This window comes from Ochotona curzoniae, unplaced genomic scaffold, assembly GCF_017591425.1.
Source record: "Ochotona curzoniae isolate NIBS_2020 unplaced genomic scaffold, NIBS_Ocur_1.0 scaffold_4506, whole genome shotgun sequence".
Classification (NCBI taxonomy): Eukaryota; Metazoa; Chordata; class Mammalia; order Lagomorpha; family Ochotonidae; genus Ochotona; species Ochotona curzoniae.
This window is the reverse complement of record NW_024467119.1, coordinates 78,016,492-78,039,806: the sequence shown is the minus strand read 5'-3', so window position 1 is coordinate 78,039,806 and position 23,315 is coordinate 78,016,492. Positions and strand designations below refer to the sequence as shown.

General features: G+C 39.7%; 1 protein-coding gene across 1 annotated transcript in view; it reads right to left on the bottom strand.

Annotated features, from left to right (window-relative positions):
- Positions 1–20,815, bottom strand: part of FHIP1A (FHF complex subunit HOOK interacting protein 1A) — a 103,996-nt gene extending 83,181 nt beyond the window's left edge. The window contains exons 1-2 of the mRNA XM_040967157.1: positions 20,573–20,815; positions 7,401–8,027 (exon numbers count right to left, since the gene is read on the bottom strand). Coding sequence (XP_040823091.1) covers positions 7,401–8,027; positions 20,573–20,677 — 732 coding nt within the window. The 5' untranslated portion in view covers positions 20,678–20,815. The remainder of the gene's footprint in view (positions 1–7,400; positions 8,028–20,572) is intronic.
- Positions 20,816–23,315: the final 2,500 nt, after the last annotated feature.

Genomic DNA, 23,315 nt, shown 5'->3' with positions numbered 1-23,315 from the left:
TTCAAATTACATACATCAGTGACAGTAATTAAAAATAACACACACACCTAATAGTCACTTTTTAAAATGAGTATTCATAAATGGGCCTGGCTGAGATGCAAACAGAAAGAAGTGTGTTCCTTCAGAAGGCCCCTGTCCTCAAAGGATGTCCCTTCACAGAAGGCCCTGGGTCACACAGTCGGCTGAGCGGGGGAGAATCATGCCATGCTCCTGCCATTATGAATCGGGCAAGATGCTGTCTCCACTACCTTCTTCACAGACACGAGAAAATGTACAGCCTTCCCCAGCAAGGCTTCACTCTGAGTTTGGAATCATTCTCTCAGATCCCACCCTACAGGAAGGTACTGAAGAAAACTCACAGGAAAATGAAAGCCTGAGCTCCGTTTGGTGCACATCAATCTTGAAATCCATGCACGCAGAGGGAGTCTTCAACAAGTTCACAGACACCCACTCATGGGCTTCAATTTTAACATCAAATGAACTTATCTTTTGCTCCATTTTTTCCATGAAGTTTTTGAACAACTCTCATGTTGTGACAACACAGACTGTGGGCCAGGCTTATACAAGGTTGGTGCTGGCCAAAGGGTAGTAAACAAGACAGACTTGGGGAAATGGAGAAGACAGCTGATAAGCTAACAACCACCAGAAAGACAACTGCTTTCCAAAGAAGAGATGGAGTGTGGTGGCAACAGGTCAAGGGAAAAAAAAAGAGACAACAACAGGTCTGTAAACCGTTTTACAGTTCAAGAATTTTTTTAAAAAGCATAATGCATTCAATTTAAATTTTATGTTTAACTTAAAAATTAAGTTACAGAAATCTGAACATAAATACACTCACAGGCTAACTAAAAATATAATGTCCATCCGCTATTTGTATGTATCCTCACCACCAAAAAATTTTAAAAAATGTTTATTCCCAACACACTAAAAACTAACCCAATATCTTCATATTTCCCCCAAAAGAAAATCTAGTCACTATAATAAACTACACAAATAATAGAAACAAACTTCCCTAACAGTAGAAAAGCATGAACAATCACAAATTTTAGTACCAAGCTAATATGGCTTGAACCAGATCCAACCATTGATAGGAATTATTAAAGTTCTTTAGATTTACTTTCTCCACAGAGCTGTTGCAAAGAATAAAGAAAATAATGCATGTAACATAATTGGATAAAGTACACAAATATGAGCATAATGCAGATACCATACAGAGAATATACACAACATCATAGAATATAAGGAATGTACACAGGATACAATAAGGTTAGCATTACGTACACATAGGAAAGTTACCAATAATGACAGATGACAAACACTGAACAAGTAATGTCTAATTTCAAACATCTAATGGTACTTATACAATTTTAGCAAAAAAAAAAAAAGATTTTTAGCAGGTGGCTCTGATCTGGAGCTAGCAGCAAAACATCTGGTAGGGACCATTTGACACTCCTTATATAAATAAAAAGCTTCATAAATTTTGGGTAGGAGATTAAATAACTCTTCATCTGTGGCCATGTACCTAAAGATTGCTTATTTCAATCTGCACTTCTTAATTTATGTACATGGCTTTCTTCATCTGCCAAGAAGAAACAAATAACAACAAACCATTGTTATTTGGTCTTAAAAACTCAAAAGAGACAATAACTTTATTTAGTTCCCACCATTTGTTGCCAACAAATTCTTCTCTTGAGTATCCTGACTCTCCTTTTCTTGGGAAAGCAAAATTGAGATGAGACAACAAGACCAGCAAGCCTTTCTTATCAACTGTAGCAATACAAGTTTCCAAAAGTGGCCCAATTTCCTTAAAGAGTCATTACTCTTCCAACAGCCTGACACTAACATACATGGACAACCACACTAATTAGAGAAAGCTTTTTGTCAATTGTGGTCCTTAGTTGGATGTCTAATAAAAGTATGCTTTTATCATCAACATAAAGACCCTTTTTAACAAAAATTATATTGTCAAATGTAATTATGGAAAACAGGGTACAAATGAGATTATGGGATCTATCCTGAGGGGCAACTTAACGTATTGCAGCTCATCAGGTCAGCTGGAGATGCTGTTTTGCTCTCCAATTTTAATGAACTGTACAGTATTTTAAAACACATTATTATAAAAACAACAATTAGTGAAATCTACTTATAATGCAATAAGTGAAAATTTAAGCATTAAAAACATGTTCCACTCTAGTCTAATACATTTAAATTTTGCATTATGAAATATGACAAACATTATAGAACAAAATAGAATTGAAACCCCCCACCGAGACATCACAAACATTGCCATAATGTCCTTACAGCACTCTGTATCACACATAATAAATACAAATGCTACTCTAAATGCATAATTATCCCTTTTCCTTCTTTTCTTGCCCAAAAGTCACCAGTCCTGAACTTATTATGTATTAGCCCTGTGCTTGTTTTATGCCGTACTGTCTATATGTGTTTCTTAAAAACACAAAATACAGAAGTTTTCTGATCTTTCATGGGGTTGTGGGGGGGTAGCATTCGGCTTAGGCATGAAGGCAGCATGAGCCTTACCTGGCTCTAAGAGCTAGCTCTGGCTCCTGAGGCCTTCTTGCCACAAATGCAGACCCTGAAAATGTTTAAAGTCAGTGGGTTCCCGCCACTCATGTAGGACTCCTGAACTGAGTTCCTGGTCCCTGACTTCCGCCTGAGCAGTGAAAGCACTTGAGGAGTGAACCAGCACATGGGAGCTCTTTCTCAGTCTCCATCTGCCTCTTAAATAAATTCATTTTAATAAGGTGGAAAATTAACCTGACACACCACCACACCAGCCCCAATGACCATTTCTAACTACCCTTATGGGGTTATATAAATTTATTTAATTGCTTTGTGTCTCAATTTCTTCTTCTATTAAAAAAAGGGATTAATACCAGTACCTACAATATGTGTAAAGTCCTAAGATTATCTGCACATCTAAACTCCCAAACAATTTATCAAGTTTGCCATTATTCATAACTATTGTAGCTATTCTTGGGCTTTTATATATTTTCAGTAGACTTTTCACATCCATTTGCCACATTGCTTAAAAATCTTTGAGATTTTTACTTAAATCACATTAATATCTCACAAACTACACCTGATATTTATAAAGGGACAACTGTACCTACCTACAATGTCAGGATACACTTAAATGGTAGAACAAGAGACTTATAACTGCTTTTTGAGGGACTGTATAATTGCAATATTAGAAAAATCAGTGGCAGGAGGAGGGAAGGGGAAGTCCCAGAGCCTTTGGAAGTGAATCATAAAATAAATTAATTTTTAAACAGATTCTTTAAAATCAGCAACTATTAAACACACACAAACACACACACATACACAAAAGAGAGAGCTAGTAGTCACTATTTCACTCACGTGATCACCAGCCACAGAACCACCTAACAGGCCTGATATGGTGCAGCAGGAAGTGTGCAGCATTCCCTGTGAAGTCATTCTGAAATAAATATCTAACTCAAACTTAAACTGAACATGTAGACCTAACTCTAACATGCAGGAAATGCAGGGGAAATATACAAATCAAATCATAAAAGAAATAACCAAACAAACTCAGAATGTAGAACGTTCTGTAAGACAATGATCCATCTCTTAAAAAGTCAATGTGGGGTGGGTATTTGGCCAAGGGTTTAAGTCCAGCATTAAATTCTCTGACTCCCCTGCTTAGGATCCACCTTCCTGCCAAAGTACATGCTGGGAGACTACAGATGATTGCTTACTTGGGTCCCTACCATGAGTTTACGACACCAGGATGAAGTTTCAACTTCAGCCCAGCCCAACCCAGGTGTTAAGGGCATTTGGGAAGCAAACCAGTAAATAAGAGCTCTCTCTTTAAAATAAAGGGAAATTAATACAGAAAAATGTTAAATAATAAGTGCTTAAAGACAATTAATGTTATTAGAAAGAAAAGTGACCAGCTGTCATAAACTAGGAAAAATCAAAGAGATGACAGATAAATGCATACCTGGTACTGGACCCTAATTTGAGGGTTGAGAGACAATTACAAAAGCGTTTGTGGGCATAATGGGGAAACTGGATATTAAATCACATGAAGAAATTACCGTAAATTTTTCTTAGATGTAATAATGCCGCCAAGTAGGAACATGTCCTCATTTTCAGGAATTACATATTATTCAATTCTATAACTTAAATGCAAAGGAGAACAAAAACAAAAAGCACAGAGAAAAAAAGAATGGCAAAATACTAACAATTTTGAATTCAGGCAGAACATAAATATGTAGTACATTTTTAGAGTTCTTGTAAAGTTTATGTATTTTGCTTTTTTCCTAGTAAAAAGTTTTACAACATAAATTGCATTAACTTTATGAAATAATTTGCAAGAGTGTCCCATCTAGAGTTTTCTATTTATTTATATCTTCTTTTATGAAGATTTTACAACTTTCTCCATAAAAAACTTCTCATGTATCTCTTAAGATTTATTTCAAGAAACTCTGTGATGTGATGCTTTTTAGAAATGGCATCTTTATAAGCTGCCTTTTCAAATCACCTCTTTTCATACCTATGAAGTAAACTACTTAAATATTTTGATGATTTTTTTTGAACACCTGCTCTCCTTTAAAAGGCAGAAGCACCCAAATCAATTCAAATAAGCCAAGAACCAAACATTGTATTGCACACTCAAAGAGATGCTTTATGAAATAAAAGACTTATTTCTTAGAGCACCTGAGGTTTCACAGCAAAGTTAAGAGGCAAGGACACAGACGGCCCTTCATTTCCTTACCCCTGCTCAAGCTGAGATTCCTTCCTTACCAAAATGTCCTTCCCAGAGTTGTTACAACTTGTTACAACTGATAAAGTTAGAGTGACACATCACAGTCAGCCGGGGTCCACAGTTCACATTGGGGTTCACTCCATCGTACACTCTACACAGTGGACAAAGGTAGTGATATGCATCCACCATTAGAGTATCATGCAGAGTATCGTCACTTCCCGAAAGTTCCTCTGTGCTTCTGCTCCTGATTCTTCTCCCTCAATCTAATCACTAGGAGAAACTCATTGCTGCATCTATAGAAACTTCTTTTCCAGAATATCATACAGTTGGAATTACACAGTCTGTAGTCTTTTCATAGTGACTGGTTTCATTTAGTAATATGAATTTCAGACAGCCCCATGTCTTCATGGCTGGAGAGCCCATTTTATTTTAACTGAATAACACTGTCCAGCTGTACCATGGTTTATTTATTCACCTACTGAGGGACAGCTTGGCTGCTTTCAAGTTTTGCCAGTTATGAATAAAGCTGCTATAAACATCTGTGGGCAGATTTTTGTGTGGGCTTTAAGTTTTCAAGTCCTAGGAGTAAATATGAAGGAGTACAAACGCTGGCTTATACAGTGAAACTGTGTAGAAAACTGCCAAACTGTTTCCCAAGTGTCTGTATCACTTTGCATTGCCAACAGCAATGGATCAGAGTTTATTTTGCTCCCCATCCCTACAGTTTGGGGTTGTCAGCCTGAACCCTGCACACGAAAGGCCAGCTGAAGCCCCACTCTACTGCCTGCCCCTTAGATTTCTAAGTTCTCTCTAGAGAGTGCACTTCCTTTGGTCATAAAACTCACTAAATGACCAGGACTGTGACACAGTAAGTAAAGCCATTTGCCTGGGACTCTGACTCCTCATCTGAGTGTCAGCTCATATCCTGCTGCTCCACTCTCAATCCAGTGCCTTGCAGAAAGCCTGTGTAAAGTGGGAAATGGCCCATCTGCTTGGGTCCCTGCCAACTGCATTGTGCAGGGGGAAGGAAAAAGAGGGTATGAGAATGCACAGGAAGCTCCTGGCTCCTGGCCCCAGGTTCAGTGTTGGTCAACCATTTGGGGAATGAATCAGTGGCTAGAAGACTTCTGTTGTCTCTCCCTCTAATTCTGATTTTCAAAAAAGAATACATAAATTTTAAAACAAACAACTTTAAAAACTGCTTCAAATAGTGCTACTTAACAATGAATCTAATCTATGGCAACTTGCCTGGTCATTAAGGGTCTCACATTCAAGGCAATATAGTTTATGAAGAGTGATTAAAAGAACAGAAAATAGAAATGGAGATGCATAAATCGCTACTGTCTAATACAACTGATAAACCAAGAGAACATATATTTCTTTAAGTCATTTAAAACACTCTTCCAATAATGATACAAACACCAAATCATAAAATCCCAAGCAAGACATTTTAAAGGTCCCAGATGGCTCCTATTACTTTCTGGAACTTTGAGAATCTTGCACTTCTCACCAAATCAACAGCTAAGAAACATTAACAGCAAAGTATTCCTTGCTCTGAAACTGAAAAAGAAATGTTTCTCTTAAATGTTTATGTAATTATTCTTTTATTGGAAAAACTGAATATATAGAAGAAGGAGGGACAGAGATCTTCCCTGTCCACTGGCTCATTCCCCCCACAAACAGTCACAATGGCCAAGGCTGTGCCAGATTAAAGTCAGGAGCCAGGAACGTGTTTGGGTCTTCCATGAGTGCAGAGGCCAGAACGCTTGGGCCATCCTCCACTGCTTTCCCAGGTGCACTGGCAAAGAACTAGATCAGAAGTAGAGCAGCCAGGTCTGAAGCTGGGATCCATGTGGGAAGCCAGTGATGTACTCAGCAGCTTAACCCACTAAGCCACAACACTGACCTTTAGTTTTTCTTATTGAAAATTAAATCAATGCTTTGGATTTACAACAGACTGGCATTATCTTCCTGAACAACTAATTAATTTGTGCAACCACCTGTTAGAGGTCTTAACACATGTTTTGATTTGTTGCAGTAAAATCAATCTGAGAAGCTAGGAATTTAGATACTACAAATTTTACCACTCAGGATGTGTGTGTAGGAAAAAAAAACCTGAAATCCTTTCTAACCCAATGAAACTAGAAAAGAGGCGGGGGGGGTGCCAATCTAGGCATGAAGGTGACACTTGGGGCACTGGCATCCTGAATGAGAATGCCTGGGTTTGAGTCTCAGTTCCACTCCCAATTCCAGCTTCTTACTAACCTGCAGCCTGGGAGAGACAACAGGCAGTTGAGTCCCTGCAACGCCTAAGGAAGAACTGGACTGAATTCCTGATTCCTCAGCCATAAGGGAGGTCAACCAGGAAATGCAACATTTGTCTTATCTCTTTTTGTCTCTCTAGACTTAAAACATAAGTTATTAAGTAAATAAAAGGAGTCAAGAAATGATCAACACATCTAGTCTTCTCTATTGGCTTAATTTGAGTGGCCTTCTTTGCCCAAATAGCATCTCAATTTTCCATTCCTTTGCTCCCTTCAAAAGATGTCCTGTAAACTCTCCGTACGAAACACCAAGTACAACTTGTTAATAAAAAAGGAAATAAGCACAAGAGGATGGGGAGTACACCAAGGAGAGGACTTACTGGACAAAAGTATGTATTCTCCACAATGTGATGGGCCACCATGGTGTTTTCAGCAGAGAGAGACATGATGAATAGCAAGGCATCCCGAGCCTGCTGGCCCACTGTCCCTTCTCGATGAATGAAGGGAATCAGAAGGGAAAAGATGAGGAAGTTGGCAGCTCCCTGGTCCTCACTGGTGTGGAAGAAGAGCTCCAGGATGGAAGGATCTTTGGCAAGGATGGAACACAGCTGATTGAGCAGGACCACCAGCTTCCCCTCCACAGCTGGGGTGGTCGTTCCCGAGCAAGAGCTCAGCAGCATCATCAGGGGCTTCAGAACGGGCTTGTGGTGCAGCAGGGGCTGGCGGGACTGCGTCACCAACATCTCGTACATCTTCAGCTGCTCAATTTTAGTCTCGTCAGTGAACTCCCGTCTCAAGCTCCAAAGGAAGAGTTTCTCCATGATGTTCTCGGACACCACAAATTCCAGAATTGGCCCCATGGCAGCATCCCTGGCTTGCTCTTCAATGAGCAGGAACAGCATGTGCTCTACATAGTTCTGCACCGCGCTGGCCTCGTCAGAAGGGATGGATCCATATTTTGCCTGGGTGTTCTTCAAGGGGTCATGCTTCTCTAAGATTTTTAGAACCTGAAACCACACAAAACATTGGTCATCTCTCTGATGTTTATCACAGTTACAGAAGCACATCCCAGTCTTTCACAAAACCTCAAGAAATACAGGAACCACTGCCCACAAGATATATGTGAGCACTGTCTCTCTCCTTCTCTCATAAAAGTTAAGATGAAAGGGCTAAACTACAGAAAGAAGATATTACAAGACATAAACTTGTTACAGAAATCAGACTGGTACAGCATTTAAGATGTCACATGGGATGCGGACATGCTCTATCAGAATCCCTAGAATCAATCCCCAGCTTCAAACTCAACTCCAGCATCCTGCTAATGCATACTCCGCACGGCTGCAATGGCGGCTCAAGTGGCCCACACCAGAGTCTCAGACTGAGTTCCAGATTCCTGGTTTTGGCCTGGCCTAACACTAACTATTGCAGGCATTTATGAAGTGAACCAGTGGATAAGAGATTTCCTTCTCTATCTCTCTCTCCTTCCCTACTTCCCTCAAATAAATAAGTAATTTAAAACAGCTACAAAATATGTCAGCCTAAATCTCAAACAAAATGGTATGATTATGCAAATTGTCACATACACTCCTTAGACTAGCATTACAAAGACTACGGAGCAACATGACAAATTACACATGGTATGTTAGATGAGAAAAGAAAAGCAGCCTGTTTGTTGGATCTATAATTATCACCTATGTCAAAAAATAAACATGAAAACAGTGAAAGGAAACTGAAAAAAACAATCGTTATTAAAGTGATGACAAGTCCTTAAATCTTTTCTCCACTGTCAATATGCTCCTAAAATGTTAAAGTGCATTAAAAAAAAATAAAAGGAAAACACGACTTTTCATATTCTGCTACAGAGTTATTCTGGAGATTTCAGCAGAGTTACACAATGACTCACATGCATTTCTTCAAAAGAAAAAAATGGACTTATTTGAAGGAAAAGCAGAGAAAGGGATCTCCCATCAGGTTCATACCCCGAATGCCCACAACAGCCAGGACTCAGCAAGACCACAGCTAGGAGAGCTCAAGCCTCCTTCTAGGTTTCCCAGCTGAGCGGCAGGAACCCAAGCACATAGGTCATCATCTATCCGCTGCCTTCCCAGGCACATAAACAGGAAACTGGATCAGAGGCAGAGGATTTGGGACTCCCACAGTCACATTGATAAGGAATAATCCACCAAGCCACAATACCCGCTGTTACTCTGACCAAGTGATATCCTTCCATGCTCTCCTCAGATGAGCCACCTTTTCAAGCACGCACACCGCAATAGGAAGAACGAAAGAAAACTGAAGAACAAAAGATCTGTAAGTAGCATAACCAACCCAAACAGAAAGACTATACTAAACCTACAAAGTTCAGGGTTTGACTGCTATATTTCTTTCAGCTGAAAAAATTCAGAGATAATTATTTGTAATAAATTGCTAATTTATTTTAAAATAAATCCTCAAAGCTTAGATTTTGGGAATAGTGATGATCACTATGTATTATTTCATTATAAATAAATAAATAAATAATGAAGATGGCACATTTCTAATGCGAACCACATATAAACAATTAATCATAAACATAAATAAATGTCAAATTAAGTCATGTCATATCCCTGATCTGTTGTGTCCATTCCTTACCACAGCCAGAATCTGAATCCTCCCTGCCTTTTAATCACGAATAGTTATTTCTATGTTGGAACTTGGACATTAAAACAATATTGTATCTCAACTAAAATTCATTTAACTTTATGACTTGGAATTTCCACAGTGAATGCCCATATTTTTCACTCCCTCAATTGTACACACACGACAGTTTTTTAACACAGTTTAAAACAGTTTTTAAACACCCTACTAATGGCTTCTCTTTGTTCCTTTTTGTCTTTCTGAACAGCACAGAGGTGTGTGTTTTGCACTACCAGTTCTCAGCCCAGTTCTATGATGCGTGTTCTGTATTTAGGTCACAGAATTTCTGCAAAGTCATTGGGGAAGCTGGTAAACGTTCAATGCTATGTCAGCATACTACCTGAACAACGAGGAAAATATACTTTCCAGGGAGTGGTCTAAGTTACTCTCTTGTCAGAAGCGTGGGAAAAGAATCTTTATAGATTGGGCAACTACATCTTGACAGAATGAATGCATTTCTATAAATCTATACTCTCCATCAACTTCCATTATAAAGTCAATAATGTTGTGCCACCTCTACACCTCTGTGCTGACACTTTCAATGAATAAAGCCTTCTGTTACCAGCTACCAAGGCACACAGGGCCCCCGGGCAGACCATGGTGTGGTTCCCTGGATGTGTCTTCCACTGCATACCTGCCTGCAGGGTATGCAGACCACCCCACAGCTCCAGGGAGCCCTTCGGTATTCCTCACAGGCAGCTGACCTCCTCAGTGATAGAAACCCGGAGGACTTGTCCCACTTCCCTCTGCTCTGAGCCTAGACAACATCCCACAGGCTGCAATCACGGTACCATGCTGGCCCTAGAGAAGCTACCACCTCAACACCACACAATCTCCAGCCTCTAAAATCCCTCACTTGGAGGCTTCACGCTTTGAAGAACAGACCTACTACCCACTTGATCACTTCTGTAATTTCAAAGTCCACATACTGAGTTTACTTATGACAGCTATCTCTATAGCTAAGCCTCCGGGTAAAAATGTAATTACACTTCTCATGTGTGCTCAGACTGTCCAAACTATTGAAAACCAGGACTGTGCCTTACACATTGATAATAGTAGGGCAAATTGGCTCAATCTGTCTGTAAGACAATCTCGCATCGTATAACAGAAATTACAAAACTGTCCCTACCCTTTGAATCCTTAATCTGACTTTACAGAAAATGCCCCCAAGGAAACAATTCAAAAACTTGTTTTTAAAAATGTTCACTTCAATATTATTTTCCAATACTGAAAAATAAACATAGTGCCAAAAATAGTAATGAGTGAAAGAGCTATAATAAAAATGTTTTATACTACAACCATGAAAAATAAACACTAAATGAATATAGTTGCATATGATGTATACTTTTTTTTTAATTAGAAAGGCACATTTATAGAGAGGAGATAAAGAGAGAAAGATCTCCCATCCATCAGTTCACTCCCCAAGTGGCCACAACAGCCAGAGCTGAGCTGATTCAAAGCCAGGAGCCAGGAGCTTCTTCTGTGTCTCCCACGCAGGTTCAGGGATTCAGGGCTTTGGGCCGTCTTCCACTGCATGGCCAGGCCACAAGCAGGGAACTGAAAGGGAAGTGGAGCAGCTGGGATATGAACTGGCACCCATATGGGATCCCGGCATGTTCAAGGTGAGGATCTTGGCCACTATGCTACCATGCTGGGCTCCAAATGTATAAATTGTGTAAGTTAAAAAGAAAATATACTGAAGCAAATATGTAGTCTAGAAGTTGAGATAGTCACATCCACAATGGAATGTCTAGGTTCGATTTCTATTCTTGACTCCAGCTTCCTACCAGCACTGATCCTGGCAGGTAGCACTGATCACTCAGGTGTGCCATTCACATGGGAGACCTAGACTGTACTCCTAACTCCTGGCTTGGGCTCCAGCCCAGTCACTGCCGTCTCAGGCACTTATAGAATGAACCAAGGCATGGTATGGGCACTCATGCTCTCTTGCTACCTCTTTCTAACTCCCTAATAAAAACAATTTTCTACAGTAAATTTGTAATGGAGACTATCATATCCAGATGTGAGGATACAATGCAGTATGCATCTCTATTTCCAGACAAAGATGGACTCCCAATTAAACTGTTTACTATATCTTCTTAATAGGATGCTGAACCTGGCTACTGTCCCTGCCCACAATGATGGACATATGACTGTGTATGAAGAACTATAATTTAGTAATGATATAGGGGAACTCAGGGAGGGGGAAGGGAATTGGAGAGGGGATAAGGAAAATTCCAGGGCCTATGGAACTGTATCATAAAATGACAATAAAAAAAAAAAAGTAAGTACTTTGGGCCCAGCACAGTAGGCTAATGGCTAAAGTCCTTGCCTCGAACACACCAGGAACCCACATGGGCACCGGTTCTAATCCCAGCAGCCTTGCCTCCCATCCAGCTCCCTGCTTGTGGCCTAGGAAAGCAGTGGAGGACAGCCCAAAACCTTGGGACCCTGCACCCATGTGGGAGACCTGGAGAAAGCCCCTGCTTTGAATTGGCTCAGCTCAAGGCATTGCAGCTGCTTGGGGAGTGAAGGCTCAGACAGATCTTCCTCTATCTCTCCTCCTCTCTGTATATCTTACTTTCCAATAAAAATAAAATAAATCTTAAAAAAGTAAATACATTCATAAATGGATACAAGTCAAGAGATCCAGTTTATATTTTGAAGTTAATTCATCATTTCCTATAAATTGACCAAAAATAAAGAGTAGAAAGAATAATTTTGCACTAATGCGTTAAAAAATGATCTATTCAGTTAAAAATAACTGAAAAGCCCTTGATTTTTAGAAATTCCTAAAAACATACATATATAAACAGGCATATATATTTACATTGTAATGCATGCAAATATAACAATGTCTAGATGGATGTGTAATACACAGCAAAAATCTTTACACCATCACAACTTATGTTTTTGTCAAGAATTAATCTTAATTCATCTGACTTACTCCAGTACATTTCTTTGGCTGTGGCCTACTTTTGTGCTGTAAAGAGGAAAGAAAAAAAAAAAAAAAACACCTAAAGAGAATTGAGATTTTCCTGCAGAATGCAAACTACTTAAACAGCTTTTAAAGTGAAGCAACTTTTTACTCTCCTTAAAGCTCCTTAACACTGCCGTCTGGATCACTGGACGGAGAAACACAGTAGACAGTCATAATAACCCACACCTGTAAAAGGTCTGTTGATTTTCTGCAATGGAGCAGACCTAGAAGGACCCCTTCACACACATCCAGCCTTGGCCCAGTGGGTTCACTGCCTGGAAGAAGGGTGTGTTCAAACCAAGGCTTCTTGAGTCACAGAACAAACAATGCCCTGCAAGGTGCTGACTCTGCCTGTATGGTCACATATCCCTAACCTCTCTACTCAGCACTCAGGCCCCTCCCAGGAGACCTCCTTTTCCCTTGCAGGCAGATACACCCAGGGTGTGGTTTTTACAAGTTGGCTGTAGGGCCCACTGGTTCCCACTTTGGCAAGCAATGTTTTAAGAAACTTCTTGGCTACAGCACAGTTTGCACTGAAGTGTCAAAGAACTTCTATCCTGATGAGTCCGATTTGCTGCTCAGGCAGTATCATCATTCTTTCCAATTCTACAGACTGATTCTGTTAGGATCTACTCTCTTTTTTAGTTTTGCGTTTAACGTCTTCTTCTCCCACCACACCCTTCAAACTCCACTCTTTCTGTTCCCTGGGTTCCTATCTTTGCCTAGTGTCACCTGCTCACCCAATCCGGCCTTCCAGCCCTGGGGAGGTCCCGATTCCAGACTGCTTATTCCTGTGATGACCCCAGGCCTGGCTCAGGCCTATGATGACATTGTCTTATACTCTCAACCCTGCCTCAGACTTCCCTTCTCCAGATTTTCAGCCCCATTCCCTCAGTCTCAGAGATTCAGTTAGGAAGGGAACATTCAATTAATAGGGCTAGAGGGATCCCAATAGAAAAGATAGTGAAAGCAAGTGAAATACAATTTGTAATACTTCCTTTAGAAAATAAGGTCGCTTCGTCAGGCTGAAAAGACCATTTAATAAAGTTTAACATGCAATAAAGCCTATACTTGTTAGTTAAGAAAACTACTGGAGATCAGAAACAGCAATTGTTTAAGACTTCGTGATTATAGCTAGGCATTTGCTGACCTACAAACTTTCAAAATGCAGGCTAGTAGAAATGATGTATACACAAATCATGAGCTTGAATAACATATAGATCTACATGTAAATTACCACAATTCTAAAAAGAGATTAAAAAATACACAGGGGGAATAATGGTATTCAAATTATCATCTAATCAATGTGGCTAAATTTAACACAGCTTGAAAGCCATATGACCTACTAATATGAGTGTTAGGATAACCAAGATTAATATATAGCACCTTTTTCATCAAGAAGTATTAGAAAGTCTCACCCCTATTCCCTGTCCCCAATGATGGCACCTCTCTGGCAATGAATCTGAATTTCAAATAGTCACATTCAAACCCTTTCATAATGAAAGATCTACATGAACCATTTACTGGACTTTTAAGTGAAACAGTGATAATCTCCCATGAAACACACAAGCATTTCTGTCTGATCAACTTAAATTCTATCTTCCTATGGAGTTCTAGATTTTATATACACGCATGTATTAATAGGTACTTGATTATGCTACTTGGTTAGGACCTAATTATTTCAAGAACTTCACCTGAGGAAACCCCATAGTTTCAAATCCTTTGGAATGCTGATTTAAAGTAGTACTATGCAAAAAACCAAGTTACTAAACAACATTTTTCATCACACAGGACAGGATTTACATGCCTTAACCCAAATTCCACTTAATGTACAAAATAACCACAACAAAATTATGGTTTTTTTTAATCTTGTCTTTGTTTACTACTTAATAACTCTGTCTTTCCATTTGAGCCAGTCCTTGCCTATCGACCTCCATGGGACTACAGGTCTTTACCAAGTCATTTCTTTTTATGTGAAAATAACAGCCGTACATCATGCAGTATGCACCTGCACCAGTTGTTCTATGCCAGCTCTACTCCTGAGCTCCAGGGATTCTCTGACACTTGCATTAAACATGATAAAGCAGGAGCTACCAAAAACATGACTTCAGAGTAATGAATATGATATGCAATAATGTTTCCAGGCATATTGGTTTCAACTACAGTAAAAATCAGACTTATCAATGAGCATGTATGCAATTAGGGAGCTGTTAACCTTTCCACAAGTTCAACCACTTTTAGAATGTGATAGAAACCTAAGTCAATACCCTCTGTTTTAAGTAGCACAACTTTTGTTCACTTCTGTCAAGTTTAGGGCTATTTTAAAGCTGAGAAGACAGACATAATTTTAACTGCTAACAAACATCAATTTAGCAAGGTATTTATAAGACTAATCAGAGCTAATACTTTACAACTTTTCGTCTCTCAAAGGCTTTATTTTTCTCCATTGCTTAGTCTGCGACAAGACATAGATCAGAAGAGTGAAGATGAACAGAGCAAAGGAATGAGATTCAGCTACACATATCAAAAGTAAAGATCCTCTCTACTTCTTTAAAAGGCTCAGGCTATTTGGAACTCATAAGAGCTACACAATATTATCTATCTTTTCATTAGCGTGGGAAGATATTTGACTTGATTAATCAATCTAAATGGCTCCATTTTTCCTCATCCCCTCCAAGATGAAAAAGATTGCTAAACTCACTGGCTTTTCCTCATCTATCACCATTACTCTATTTCAGAGCTGACATTTTCTTAGCCTTAAAAAAAAATGTGAAGTAACTTATTTGTGGAGGGTGAGAGTAGTAAGAAGCTCTGAACTGTTAACTAATGGGAAGCAGAGATGGAAATGTGCCATTTCCAACTGGTTCTGCTCAAGTCCACTTCTGTTCTGGCTCTAAAAGCAGACACCATTTCATGTTCAGATCTTGAAAGGGACAGGTGAAGAATAAAGAGTAAGGTCCATGAAGCGTCACAAAGCAGCAGTCTATTTGAAGAAATTATTACCTTGGGGGCCACCTTCTTAGCATTTTGTCCTCTATTCCATTGAGAAAAAGAAACAATGTAGAAAAATAAAAGCAATAATGCATAAGATTATAGATTATTCTTATAGACTGTAAAAATTCAACACACAATTCTTTCCGATCACAGAATGCAAGTCCACAAAGAACTTACTAGTAGCAAATTATATAGTTTAAATGTCATATATGCTCAAAGTTGTTTCCTGAGCTGCCATAGTTTTTTTTTTCCAAGTATTTCTCAAACCTTGTTTTTCAGCTCAACAATTTATTGAACATCTAATAATATGCCACATTCAGTTCTGGACAGCAGGAGTACAGATAAATGACAAACAGCTTGACCATGGAGAGCTTGCAATGAGGCTGGGAAGAATACCCTGCACAGCTGTATACGATTTTTCCACTAGAGGGCTGATCTAACCATGCACTCTGAGCTGGAGCACTGAGCCAGGGCAAGCAGGAGGGAAGGGAAGGTTCTTAGAGGAGACAATGTTCCAAATCAGTCTTGCAGCAGAAACAAGGAACTAGGAAGAGGGATATTCCATGCTACCAGCACAGCTGCCTAAGGCACACAGGCATAAAGCAGCACAATAGATGCTTGCCCAGGGGTAGGATGGCTAAGAAGTACAAAACATTGCATTTCTGGAGACGGACTGAGAGGTGGGGATAACAGAAACCAAGGCATACAGCATTTTATGTGCCATTCTAGCCTGCAGGTGGCCAGATGCCATCTAAGTCTGACTTATGGGATGACACAGGCAGATCAGGGGCTTAGATGCATTGATTTGGCAACTTAAGGCACAAAATGAGATTTGGAAGGTGAGAGGAGTTCATTCAGGTTGGAGTCTACTGCCATAGCAACTGCACTATTTCTGAACATCTATCTGTACTGGGCGTAACGTGAAGATGCCATGGGAGCAATGGACCCAACGAACAGTCTGAGAACTCGGGGGCACCACTGGGACACAAAGGTCTCTCTCTGACTAGTTCTTTCAATCACTGCCTGCCTGCCTTGCACAACAGTTGCATGACTAGTTGCACCTGACAGACTGTGTAAGAAAGCAAATGGATATGCTCCCCAAGCAGTGTTTGAAACACAAGCTCTGGAACAGATCTGCTAATAAGCAATAAAACAGAACTTGTCCAAACCAGGTTAATTATGTTGAACCTTGGCTGCAGAAGTCTAACAAAGAATTCTGGGTACCACAGACTTCCATGACCTTCATGTTACCTGAATGAACACACACACACACACACACACACACACACACACACACACACACACACACACACACACACACACACACAAATACACCCACTGAACCAGCCACCATCTAATGAGACATTTCAGGTAAATAAAATTTTGTCATCCAGTTGTGTCAATGCCACTTCCTTACCAGCCTTACAGATTTTCTTGGATTGCCTGAGGGGAACCCACAGGCCACAGGTACAGGAGTCTCAGGAATTGATGTCAAGTTTTAGCTCATTTCCCCCACCCTTAGCAACTGCTCATCATCCATTCTCAGCTTGAACAAGTCACAGAAAAGAACTAATACATCAAACTCCAAAACAATAAACAAACAGCATTCTTTCTGTTCTAAAGCTCTCCTTTCTTACCACACACTTGGCCCCACACCTCTGTCTACCCCTAACTGCTTTTTTATTCTTCTTTTTTTTTTTTTGCCTTATTCATATATTTCACCAAAAAACCCCACTGAATTTGTTCCCAATATCCTGGTCCTAAAATGCTCTCCTCCTCTCTGTCATCAAAACTTTTTCTGGGCCCGGCGTGGTGGCGCAGTGGTTAAGGTCCTAGCCTTGCACGCCCGGGATCCCATATGGGTGCCTGTTCTAATCCCGGCAGCCCCACTTCCCAACCAGCTCCCTGCCTGTGGCCCAGGAAAGCAGTCGAGGACGGCCCAAAGCTTTGGGAACCTGCACCTGCGTGGGAGACCCGGAAGAGGCTCCTGGCTTCGGATTGGCATAGCATCAGCCATTGTGGTCACTTGGGGAGTGAATCATCAGATGGAAGATCTTCCTCTCTCTCCTCTCTATATATCCGCCTTTCTAATAAAAATAAAATGAATCTTAAAAAAAAACTTTTTCTATAGCCAAGTTAGATAAATTTTTGTTTTCTTTGTTTTCCAAACCATTTATTCCACAACAGTCTCTTCTCTTAATTTCTGTGATCATTTTTGTATCTTTTGAAATAACATTCTTACATTATCATCTGAATTAGCTTATATGTCCTTGAAAAGCCCAGACCAAATCTTATACACATACAGTCCTACCTGTGACACCTACAGTAACATACCTTGACTGTGAGTTCAGAAAGCGAATAACCATCTGACACCCACAGGGGTTTCTCAACCAGTATTTTCACTGTTGGATACAGGCCACAGAAAAGCCCCTCAAAGCCTCTGTGGACAGAACCTGTGGGTACTTTCCAGATTTAGTTCAAAATAATTCAAATCTAAAGGTGGGGGAGGGGGAACGGGGAGGACTGCTGAAGGTAAAGAAGCGGCTGAGCCAACAGAAAGATCAGAGTATCTCTGCTTTACAACAGGAAATGTGTAATGACTAAATCCCATTCCGCCTGTCAAAGATATTCCCAGCCTCAACTCAATACTGTTCTACACTAAAAAGGAAGTGCTATTATACCTGCACTGTTTGAGATAATCCAAAATCTCTGATAATGCCTGTCATTCCTCTGACATTTGGAAATAAATGATATGATTTGAAGATTAATACTCTTTCAATAATGATACATTTCTGAGTTAGGCTGCTGCCAACAGGACTCTCAGAGCTTTCAAGAATGCTTGCTGGGGACAGAACCGATCAGGGTAGATGATCCACCTACAAATAATCAAGATGCTAATGCTGTATCAAGTCTTGAAATGTGGGACAAAATACAACATAGATTACATCAAGATATGCCAGCAGGAATGATGATAATCAAAGATATTACACAGGTAAACAAAATGCAGTTTAGGGTAAACACTAAATATTACATTAATAAATTTCATCAAATTAAATAACTGGAAATGAAACCATTTTCAGTTAAAATCTCTCAGTGGGCGAGAGGTGATGCTTGTGTTGTGGCATAGTGGGTAAATCTACTGCCTATGACACCAGAATCCCTTATGGACACCAGTTTGAGTCATTGCTGCCTCATGTCTGATCCAGCTCCCTGTTCATGGCAGATGGCCCAAGTTGTCTGGGCCCCTGCACCAATGTTGGAGATCCAAAGAAAAGCCCCTGGCTCCATTTTGGCAATCTGGGGAGTTAAGCCAGTGGACAGAAGATCTCTGTCTCTACTTTTCTCTAGGCAACTCTTTCAAATCAATCAATCAATCATTAAATAAATAAATAGATAAATACTCATGGGAGCCAGCAATGTGGCATAGCAGGTAAAACCAATACTTCCAACACAGAAATCCCACAGGGACATTGGTGCACATTACATTTGTTGCACTTTAAATCCAGCTCCCAACTAATGGCCTGGGAAAGCAGCAGATGATGGCGCAAGTGCCACCCATATGGAAGGCCTGGCAGAAGCTCCCAGTTCCTGGTTTTGGATGGAACCAGCATTGGTAGCTGCAGCCATCCAGGAAGTAACCAGAGGATGGAAGACATCTAACTCCAGATTCCAAAACAAACAAACAAACAGATCTAAAAGAAAATTTCAAGGCCAGTGTTAGAGCAGTAAAATAAGCTGCAGTGAACTGAAGATCTTGAGCTCTTTGTAACTCTGATTTTCAAAAAACATAATACATTTGTTAAAGTCATCTGATTATATAATCTAAACAGTTAAAGAACAAAGAGCTCCAAAGTGCAAAGACCTGAGAAGCTAAACTGATTTCCTCCCTTCTTGATCTAAGCTCTGTCCCCTATAATTGCTGTGATATGCAGGCTTTGTGCTTTAACCCATGTGCTGTTTCCGGCCATAGGAAGAACTGGGTAGTCATTAAAAAACTGTCACATAAATAGCCATTTACCAACTCACCTAGGGAGTGCAACATTGTACTAGTAGTAAAGAATGCCAATTCTGCTCATTTTACTGCTTATAAACTCCTGAGAAAAGAGGCGGGCTGGTAAATTTTCTGAACATTCAATCCTTAATTATCCATGCAAGCCAATCAGAAAAAATCCATAGGGAAGTCAAAATGAATCATAAAAAAACCCCTTTCATAATCAGTTTTCTAGTGGAAAAGACATACATTTAGGTAAAGGCAGGCATTTGCTCTCGTTTAATTACCCAGGCATCACCAGCCCAAATGTGGTAGAGCACCAAGGTCAAATGCACGGATATCAAAGACTCATGAGGGCAGTGGCTAAGCACTGGCTTTGTAACTCACTGCTAGGATAACCTCAAGCAACTCATTCTATCCCATCAGCTGTAAAATGAGGAAGCTAATACTAACCACCTTATAGGTTTGTGGAGAAGATCCAATGACAATGATGCATTTGAAGTAGGCATCACAGTGCTTGGTAATGTTTAATAATAGTGCATTTTCATATTATTATCGTTTAAGAACTAGATGGAAACCAGCAAGGAAGAAGGAAGGTGAGAAAACATAATCCAGGTCAAGTATATTGCAATGTGATATGAAAATCACTTCAAAAATAACTGCTATTCTAAAAACATCTGAGAAGATATGCTCCCTGATTGTTTTTGTGAAAACCATAGTTTTAAACCATATACATTTTCTAAGAAAGCAATAAGAAAAAGTTGTTGTTTTCCCCCTATCTGAAAGATTTTTCCTTCATCAGGTTTCTGGAAACGAAGTTACCTGTCACAGAGGTAGGAAACCTGGGTTCAGTGTGATTGAGGCCCCTGGGGCTAGTGAGACAAGCAGAGAAAGTGGGACTCATACATTACCTGTGCCCAGTGGTTTTTAAATACAATCATGCATGTTTCTGGGTCAACTCCCTTCAGGCTCACAGCCTGCTGGAATTTGCTTTCTGTCGAAACCGATGACATCATAGACCGTCAACACTTCTAAGTCATATTTAATTTTCTTGAAAATGTTGTTAAGTAGCCACTATCATTCAAGTATCATTAGAAATGTAGCTTCTTCAACATTTCCTTCTCACCTTCTGAAACCTGAAATGACAAGAACAAAATGTGCAAGTCATTATGACCATATGTTAAATAGGACACTAATAGACTTAATTAGAACATTGTCAAAATGCAATGCAGAATAGATATACACAGTCAAGCTAAAAGCTTTTCTCTCTGCTTGTCAATAAAAATGTAGAATTACGACACTACCTAAGCCATGTGCATAAATTAAGCGATTACAGGGTTCTTCTCTCCAATATAAACAAAAACAATCCCCCAAATTACCACTCAAAATCACTCAAGTCTGGTTTTTCTGATCCAGCAAGAAACTATGACATACAACATCTGTGAAGTTTAAAAACACCTAACATTGAAAAGCCATGAGTTCATAGTGACAGAAATAAATGGCTTGCTTTAACTTGAATTATAAAATAGCACCTAGACTCCTGCACCCAGTATGGTTGAATATTTTTTCTAATCAATGATTGTTGTGATGGAACTGAAAGCGTTCTCAGTCATTCTGTAGCTTTAAACTAGGTTAGGTTTCTAGTTGTTTCTGAAAAATAATAGAGTTCCCAGTAACCTTGGCAAGTTAGAGATAGAAATGATCCATCAAAAACAACAGAGTACTTATCAGGTATGAGTGAGTAGAAGGCAGCACACCTACAAATGAAAAACCAATTATGTGTAAAAAATATGAAGAAATCCTGCCTATGACAAAGTCAGTGTGGGGGAGGAGATACTGAGATCAAAGGGTGTACAATGTGCATAATCCATTTGTGTGGTGCTAACTCTATGAAAAATGATAATACAATCATGGTATTATCTCATCAGTTAGATCAGCCCATGAAACGAGTAGGTACACTTCAAAAAAAAATTATTTTTTAGAGTCCAGATTGGAGAGTGTTCTGAAATGAGTAATTTCAATAGTAAGCACTGAAAAGCAAAAACCATGACACAACTTTGCAAACTTATACTTTTCAAAGAAATGAGGGAAGCCATCTCTGTTGAACAAAGCAACATGCAGGGTATTCCAAGCAGAACACACGTCACAGATTAAGTTCTTTGTGAGGAGAATTAAACACTGGAAAATAGTTTTTCAGTATGTAAGAAAGCTTGAAAGAATTAATGCTTTGGAGGAAGCAAGTATTTCCTAAGTAAGAACAAAGGGTGATTAAGGTTTATGGAAAGAATGGCCTAAAGGACAATGCAGATCATGTACTTGAAGGAAACAGCTCACCAGGTCCTGTGTTTTATTATTAAGAGTTCCACAATTTACAACTCCCAATGCAAACTTCTTGTCTTTGATAGGCACTGTCCAGCAAAAAAGTCAGGAGCAGCCAGCCCACACGTGCAGGGGTATGCATTCTCTAGGAGCCCCAAAGCCACCACTTGCTGTGATTCTGATGCCAGTCCCCCACTCCCACCCCCAGCTCTCTAGTTTCCCTGACTAAATCCCTGTTTTAAGTCATAGGGGATGAAACAAGATTCTGAATTATTGTCCTAAGCACTGTATTTCAGTGAAGATACTAAGGCTTTTTATTCAGGGGATAACCTTCATTCAAGTGGAAAATAAAGAGGAAAATCAAAGTGTTTTGGTTTATCCCAGAGGTTGAAAAACCACAAGACTTTGTGGTATTCTTTCTAGCTCTAGCATTCTTAGCATCTTCTTCAAAGGAATAAGAGGTGCATACACATGTCAATTGCCTCTAAATCAAAATAGAAACACATGCTAAGACCCTTTACTTTAGTTCTCAAACTTTTTTGCAATCTTTTTCAGAGATGTGAGAATGCAGGCAGACAGGATAAATACCTTAGCCCATGTCACGGGATTTACTAGTGAGTTTTGACAGAAATGAGCAGAGGTCTCTGAATTCCTAGATCTCTAAGAAGTGATGTACCCTTTCTGATGGCAGTAAATCCCTGGTCCTATTCCCTTTAGAAATCTATGTTTCTTCTAAGAAAAATGTACCCCACTCGGTTTGTCATTTTCTAATCATACATCTGAGGCAGACACCCACAGGATCATGATAGCAGAAACTGCAACACAAAGAAAATCTGAGAAGAAAGGGAAGATGAGGCACGGCAAGCAAGGCAAGTTTCAGAAAACCATGCCAGAAGATTCTACAAATAAGAATACTGCCCAGCACATTCAAAGAACAAACAGTTGGTTTCTACTCCTTCTCTTGTTCCTGTGTTAAGTATTACAACACTGGCAACATAAAACTGAAAGAGGCGGCAGGCATTGGACCCATCCCACATTGGAGTTTAATTCCTGGTTCCAGCCTGTGACTTGGGATTCCATCTAACACAGACCCTGGGAGGCAGCAAGTGATGCCTGAGCAGCTGTGTTCCTGCCTGCCTCCTGACCAGGTCCTCGGTCTTGAATTCGTCCCAGCCCAGCCACAGTCACGTGGACACTTGAGCAAACCAGCAAGTGGGAGCACTTTGTTGTCTCTGACTCTCTCCAACAAATATATGTATATATATACATATATATATATATATATGTATGTATTTAAAATAACTGCAAGAGCTCTATATTTAAGAGATGTATAAG